General features: G+C 41.5%; 1 protein-coding gene across 1 annotated transcript; it reads left to right on the forward strand.

Annotated features, from left to right (window-relative positions):
* The first annotated feature begins 4,902 nt into the window (after nucleotides 1-4,902).
* Nucleotides 4,903-6,794, forward strand: aplnra (apelin receptor a). The gene has a single exon (XM_039663483.2). It carries the CDS (start codon nucleotides 5,083-5,085, stop codon nucleotides 6,163-6,165), a length of 1,083 nt encoding a protein of 360 aa, XP_039519417.1. The 5' UTR covers nucleotides 4,903-5,082; the 3' UTR covers nucleotides 6,166-6,794.
* The last annotated feature ends 540 nt before the right edge of the window (nucleotides 6,795-7,334 follow it).

Consider the following 7,334-nt stretch of genomic DNA (forward strand, 5'->3'; position numbering starts at 1 on the left):
TCCCTGTTAGCTGGGGATTTGGCATTTTCGTTATGGCCTGTATATTTAAGGGCAAGAAAACACTAAAAAGAAACACCATTTTAAAACTCCCTTGGCTATGTCCAGGTGAGTATGTGTGTTATCAGACTCATCAGTGAGGGCAGTCTCGGGCTAAAGAGTCAAAGAGTCGGGCGACTGCCCGTAGGCGCCATATTTCAAACATGCCTTCAATAATGAGCTGGGCTGGACCGACTCAGAGCTAAAGACTGGCAACTCACTTAAGAGGAGGTGAAAAAAAAACACATTCATTGACAGAACAACTTGTCGGTATCCTCTACTATGTGATTACTGAGTACACATGGGGGAGAGCGAGGGGGTGAACAGACACATGCTTTTAGGGATTTCAAAGACTCACAGGACTCTCAACATCAAATCAGAAGAGAATGCTAACATGCTAAGCTAAAAGGTAAACAAACCATTATGATTGCCTTTTAAATCTCAATGAATTACCTCACAGGCCTAAATCAACAGAAAAATGGTGATCTAAGTGTGTGTGTGTGTGTGTGTGTGTAAGACCAGAAGTGGGGTGTGGAGTGGCACATGGGTGTGATATCGTCTGAGGAGCTTTCTTGGTGTTTAGCATACCCATATGAACACTCGGAACACTTATTTTACAACAGAGAGATCCAAACAACCAATACACAACATACAAGGGAATATTCTCCTCTTCAGTTTAAGCGGACAGCCTCTTGAAACTCACTATCCTTTTTCATTGTCTGAAGTGCCTCTGGTGACACAAAAGCACAGAAACACACACACACCTTGCGTGATTTGTGGGGGTTTGAAGTCGTGAGATCAAATCGGACGTGTTAGGTGCCTGACAGCTGTATACTTCAAACAATGCCCGAATTACAGCTAACATCCCTCCTGTAGCTTCACCTCTGCTGGCTTCAGCCGTGCCAAAATGCTTAGTCTGTGTGGGAATGTAAGTGTATGCATTTAGATGTGTGTGTGTGTGTGTGTGTGTGTAAATGAAACATCGCAACTCATAAAAATGGAGGACCGCTCTAATCTGCTATTTAGCAGCGGTCCGGTCATCTGTACAAGGGCAAAAAACAACACAGCTGCTATGGGTCTCACACACTTACTCACAGGCAAAGTTGCCATTTCTTGTGTGGTCTTACTCTTCACAGCTGATAGAAAAATAAAATCTCACAAAAATTTGAATTATTGGAAACCTTACATTAACTTTAATTGCATTGTTGCATGAAAAATATGTCTTTAAAAGATATGAACTATACAGAGTTTAAAAAATCACATCTTTGGATGACTGTTTACTTACGTAAAACAGTTCTTAGGCAGTTTGTATGCTCATATACTCATGCGCTTTTATATCAAATTAACATTTGACCTCTTACTCCCCATTTACCCCCTCCTGTCCGCCTAGCTTCACTAAGACATGCAGGAGTACAGCAGTGTGATAAAATGTCCATGAGTAAATCATGCTCAAACAAAGCTTTCACTAAAAAAAAAAATTGATTTGTTACAACTAAGGGCTTTTTGGTGAAGATCTCAATTTCATCTGCCTAATCTGGCAATTAGAGGTGTGTGTTGAGTGTTTGAAAGTCGTCTGGCTAATCTGACCATCTGCTTCTTATCAGCGTTTCTTTTATTTTTTAAATGTGTGGATTTATTTATTTATCTAAAGGATCTATTAGAGCAGCAGGCAGCCACATCTCTCTGCAGTCAATCAGATAGCAGCCTACCAACCTAGATGTGTGTGTGTGGGGGTTTGCGTGGGAATGGTTTTGGGCTTAGTAGGTAGAGTTTGGTTTAAGTTATAGAAAATATAATTAACCTCATATAAATTCAATTGAAGTCTATGCAATGCCCTGACTACAGTGAAACAAACGTGTGTGTTGTCTATATAGAAATCCACTAGAGGGCGCCGTCTCATCTGAGGGCCTGCCAGCTTGATTTAAGCAGGAAACTCTCTGTTGTTTTTTGCCAGGCTGTCTTCTGTGTGTGTGTGGAGTGTGTGTAGTTTCTCTGAGGTCCAACAAAAACAACATGCAGAGGAAGGGGTGAGGGGTAGACTGGCGGGGCCGGGCAAAGGATTATGGGGGCACAGAGAGCAACCCAGTCGCCTTTTTGCACAGCAGGAGTACCTCACTGACTTTATGCGAACTTAGAAATTATACAATAATTAATGGCTACAAGTAATATTTTAATAAATCTGAATGCCGTGAATAATAATGCCAAGATATGAACCATGACATTGCATATTGCTTGCCTTTAAAGTAATTTCAAAGTACAACAGGTGTTTTGAGGGGTAAAGACCCATCAGGGATCTAATCTACTTAGCCTATGATGACTTTCAGTATGCACTTTATAAAATAAAAGTTGCAAAAGGGGTTTTTGATAAGAACCATTTTGGCTTCCCTAAAAAAACATTTTTTTAATGTGAAGAACATTTTAACAAACTAAAGAAGAACTTTTTTTTATGCCAATAAGCATTTTTTTTTTTATGATCGGTCAATCTGTTTGACATGTGCTATTGTGTTTTCAATTAGCCAAGTTCACCTTGAAATGTCTGGTGAGTATGTCTTTCAAAATGAGTTCTGAATCTCAATCTTGAGATGTTTACAAACTGAAAAAAAAGATCATACCACAGATTCAGTGTGCAGAATGAAACCACAATCTGATGCCACAAGTGGACATGTGCAGACAGTATCCTCAGAATAAATGGTGAACATCCTCTTATTCAAATGTATGTCTTAAGTGCCACTATTCACACATTTTATATCTAATCTGATTAAACAAATTTGCCAGGGATGCATTTCATGCCTCTGTTTTCTTTACATTATTTTTCAGTAGTCACACATTTACTTCACACTGTGATTGAAGTGTTATAATATAAGCTATAATTATTTCCCCCCCTATTATAAATAATTGCGATCCAGCATTTGAGTTAAAGATACGTGATTGAGAAGATCTCCATGTCGCAGTGTTGTGGAGAGTGACACTGATAGGTTTTGATTGATGGATTACACACTGATCCTGCTAAATGTGATTGCACGTTAATTTAAGGAGTGTAGTGCGTGAAACAAGATTTGTAGGCCTATGTGTAAATAGTGGTGCATATATAGCCTATATGCAAAGACCAATTTAACAGAGAGGTCATAAGAACTTCTTGGACGATAATCCGTCGAATAGGAAAAATAAGTTAGGTGTAGCCTATAGTTTTCCTGTTTGTTTTGAATGTGAATTGCTTTCTATTCAGCCTAAGCTATTTCGCTTTAACTGCCCCTTTTCAGGTGCTACAAATTGGGTGTAACGCGTGAACAGCGCGTCCTTGAGAAACTCGTTAATGTCAAATGCGTCGTTTCCTTTTGTTTTTGTTTATTTTGAGAGTTTGTGTCTGCTATTATCATGCAAATAAATGCAAGAAATTGCGAATTATATTCACACATATCCAAATCCTTTGCTGACATGTCTAATCTAATCACTAAATACACTCGTAGAGCTTTAAGACAGCGAACAATGTATTTTTATTAGAACCGCTGGAATTAGCCTATGAACTCCGAAAGGAAGGTTTTTTACGAATGAATATTAGGCCTATAGTGCACGTGAAGCTAGCTAGTTAGTTAGTTAGTTAGTTGGTTTGTTAGTTAGTAGGTATATGATGTAATATTGTTAAATGTAATGTTAAAGGAACATGTGAGTTTGTATTTTTTTTTTTTTCGTTTAAGGGTTTTAATAATGTGTCTGCAGGTAAATCTCTTCCTATTAAAGAGGCTCCACTGTAGTGGAAGTCGAGTGTTTGAAGTGACTGCATGTCACCTTCATGTAATGTTTGAGTGAGAGGAAATCACAGAGCATTGCCTCTTTTACATTATCATTTGGTCACTAGGCGTTGGTTTCACTGGGAACCTGTCTGAAACCTGTTTAGGCTTGCTTGCTAATAAGTGTAATTGTAGGCTAGTGTCATGTAGTCAGATCGATCGTGTAAACTGACAGTAGCCTAAATAATTAAAACTTACACTGAATGATTGAAAAAAAAAATGTCGTTCAATTAGGCTATTTTTACATGCACTCGGAGTATTTTAACGGAAAGCGCATGTTGAGAACATCTTGGATAGCCTAATATAGAACATTTCAGATGGCTATAAGAAAAGAAAAAAAAGTGTAGCCCAGTCTATAGATTTCCTGTTAGTTTTGAATGCGAAATTATATTTAATGTCGTTCAATTAGGCTATTTTAAACGGAATTTCTCTTAAACTGGGTATTTTCTTAAATCATGCTTTACTGCAACAATCTTTCCATTTATATAGGCCTAACATTGTTTCCATCCATTTAACTTGTCTCTTTCTGTCACGCTCGATTAAATGAGTCCTCCATCGTAAATTCAAAAGTGTTGGAAAATGTTTATACGTTTTTGCTATAGCACATAAAACGTTCAGGAAGCAATTTAACTAATCTCATTTGACGGAACAATAGGCAATAAAAATAGGCCTAATTCGTGTAGGCTATTATTTATTTGATAAATGTTTAAGTCTGTATGACATGAATGAACAAATGTTAAGGAAAAGTTAACAACATCCATTGAAATCCTGCGACTGTGACTCATTTTTATTTTAAAAGTGCCGTAAATGAGACGTGACGCAAAAATATTTTGTCAGACAATTTAAGCTAAATCTAACTTGAAAGACGAGCAAGCCATTACTTTTTCATTAAGAAGAAAAACAAAGAGTTAAGCTCACTTTGTTGACACACACACTCGCTCCTGCCGACTGCGTGGCCCGGGGGGGCCGTGGTGGGTGGGAGAGTGTGTGTGTGTGTGTGTGTGTGTGTGTGGAGATAAGGGGTCCGATATATGGGTTCAGAGGGAGGGGTGAGAAGTCTGGAGTTTAAAAAGACAGGGCGCTTCTCTCCCTCACACAGACGCGCTTCAGCTTCCAGTGAGGGAAACTTACCCCAGACTCTCGTTTCAGTCAGAAGAGTCCAAACATTCCATCTGAACTCTCAGAGATTCGGATAAAACTGCACAAAAAGAAAAAAAAAAAAAGAAGAAAAATCTTGAAGGACTCAAAGCTCAACCAAATGGAGCCAACGCCGGAATACGCCGACACGTATGACTATTATGACTATAACGATACTGGATGCGACTACTCGGAGTGGGAGCCGTCTTATTCTCTCATCCCCGTGCTGTACATGCTCATTTTTATCCTCGGTCTCTCCGGGAATGGCGTGGTTATCTTCACTGTCTGGCGCGCGAAATCCAAACGCCGCGCGGCAGATGTTTACATCGGTAACCTGGCGCTCGCGGACCTGACGTTCGTCATCACGTTGCCGCTGTGGGCCGTGTACACCGCGCTGGGTTACCACTGGCCGTTTGGCGTGGCTCTCTGCAAGATCAGCAGTTACGTGGTGCTGGTCAACATGTACGCAAGTGTCTTCTGTCTGACCTGCCTGAGTTTTGACCGCTACCTTGCAATCGTCCACTCTCTGTCCAGTGGCCGGCTCCGATCCCGTGGCACCATGCTGGCGTCTCTGGGTGCCATCTGGTTCCTCTCGTGCCTGCTGGCCGTGCCGACTCTCCTGTTCCGCACTACAGTGAATGACGCTGGGAACAACCGCACCACCTGTGCGATGGACTTCAGCATGGTCGCTCACAGTCAGGACCACGAATCCCTTTGGATTGCGGGTCTGAGCCTTTCCTCCTCCGCTCTCGGATTTCTTCTGCCCTTCTTGGCCATGACTGTCTGCTACTGCTTCATCGGCTGCACGGTCACCCGCCATTTCAGCCACCTGCGCAAGGAAGACCAGAAGAAGCGCCGTCTTCTCAAGATTATCACCACCCTGGTGGTGATCTTCGCATTCTGCTGGACGCCTTTCCATGTGCTGAAAAGCATGGATGCCCTGTCCTACCTGGACCTGGCACCCACCTCGTGTGGCTTCCTCAACTTCCTGCTTCTAGCTCATCCTTACGCCACATGCCTGGCATACATCAACAGCTGCCTCAACCCGTTCCTCTACGCGTTCTTTGACCTGCGGTTTCGCTCGCAGTGCCTGTGTCTGCTGAACCTGAAGAAGGCCATGCATGGGCACATGAGCTCCATGTCCTCAACCCTCAGCGCCCAGACTCAAAAGTCGGAGGTGCAGTCGCTGGCCACCAAAGTGTGAGGGATTTCAATGAGAAGAACAGAAAACATGAAGTTGAAGAGAAAACACTGGGTTGAAGGGGTTCAAAAAAAAGCTGGAGATCTACTGACGGCTGGTCCGTTCTGACTGGCGGTGAACTGATGGACTTTGGAGAACATATTGCTTTATGTTTGTAAATAACACTCATAGTTTGGTGTACTCTACTGTATCCGTGGATGAAGTGCCGGAATGATGTGACTTTGTCTGAATGCATGTGTGAATTTATGTTTGCTGACACCTTTTCGTCAGCTTTGACACACTCAAAATCAGGTCAGATTTGTCACAAACATTCAAACAATGCTGACCACAGTGATTCTGCTCTGAGGATGAACTAGAGTCCCAGACTGCAACATGGTGTCGGCCCAGATTCGGCTCACATCTGGACTGTGTGGAATCCACGTGTGGGCCGGATCTGGGCCGACACCATGGGTTGTGCTGTTGTAAGAGTGTGCGTTTGTGTTGAAGCCTGTATACACTGGTGTAGAGATGCAAATTGTACAGTATTTTCGTACTATTTTCCTTTCTGCTAAGAAAATGTTCAGAAATGTGTTCAGTATCTGTAGCACTTGTTAAGAGGAGATATAAAAAATTATAATTTTTGTTAAACTCCCTGATGTGAATGTGTGTGTTTTTTTGATGAGCGTGTGTGAGTGTGTTTCAGTGCAAAGGTGATGCTGCTTGATTAGATAGTTTAAAGCGCAGACAGAGAGTCAGGGTTTGGGGTGGGGTGGGACAGGGGTGTTTGGGGTGGGGGGGGGGGGGGGGGGTTGTGGAGACAGACAGACAGATGGCTGGTGACAAATGTCTCTGGGAAAAAAAAGGAAGGCAAGTGGAGGAAGGGAACAAATTTGTGGGGTGTAAATATATATTCATGAAATAATGTTATATTTTTTGAAACTTCTGTAACTAACTACTGCAACTGTATTAAATATGTTCCTTGAATACAATACCGTCTTAGCGTCATTAAACATGATTATGGGTATGAAATGGTGTACACAGTACAGTTCAAAGGGAGTTCACATTGATAGTCCATCCATCCTTTTTCCAAACTGCTTCCGCTTAATTGAATGTGCACTTGTAGTGAACTTTAAATCTTGTATATTTTAAAAAAATCTGTACTTGCAGATAATATAACATTAATGAAATAAAAG

The sequence above is a fragment of the Pimephales promelas genome, chromosome 14 (assembly GCF_988280905.1).
Source record: "Pimephales promelas chromosome 14, fPimPro1.hap1.1, whole genome shotgun sequence".
NCBI lineage: Eukaryota > Metazoa > Chordata > Actinopteri > Cypriniformes > Leuciscidae > Pimephales > Pimephales promelas.

Excerpts from the sequence above, each read along its gene's own strand:
- aplnra (XM_039663483.2), top strand. The coding sequence starts at position 5,083 with ATGGAGCCAACGCCGGAATACGCCGACACGTATGACTATTATGACTAT.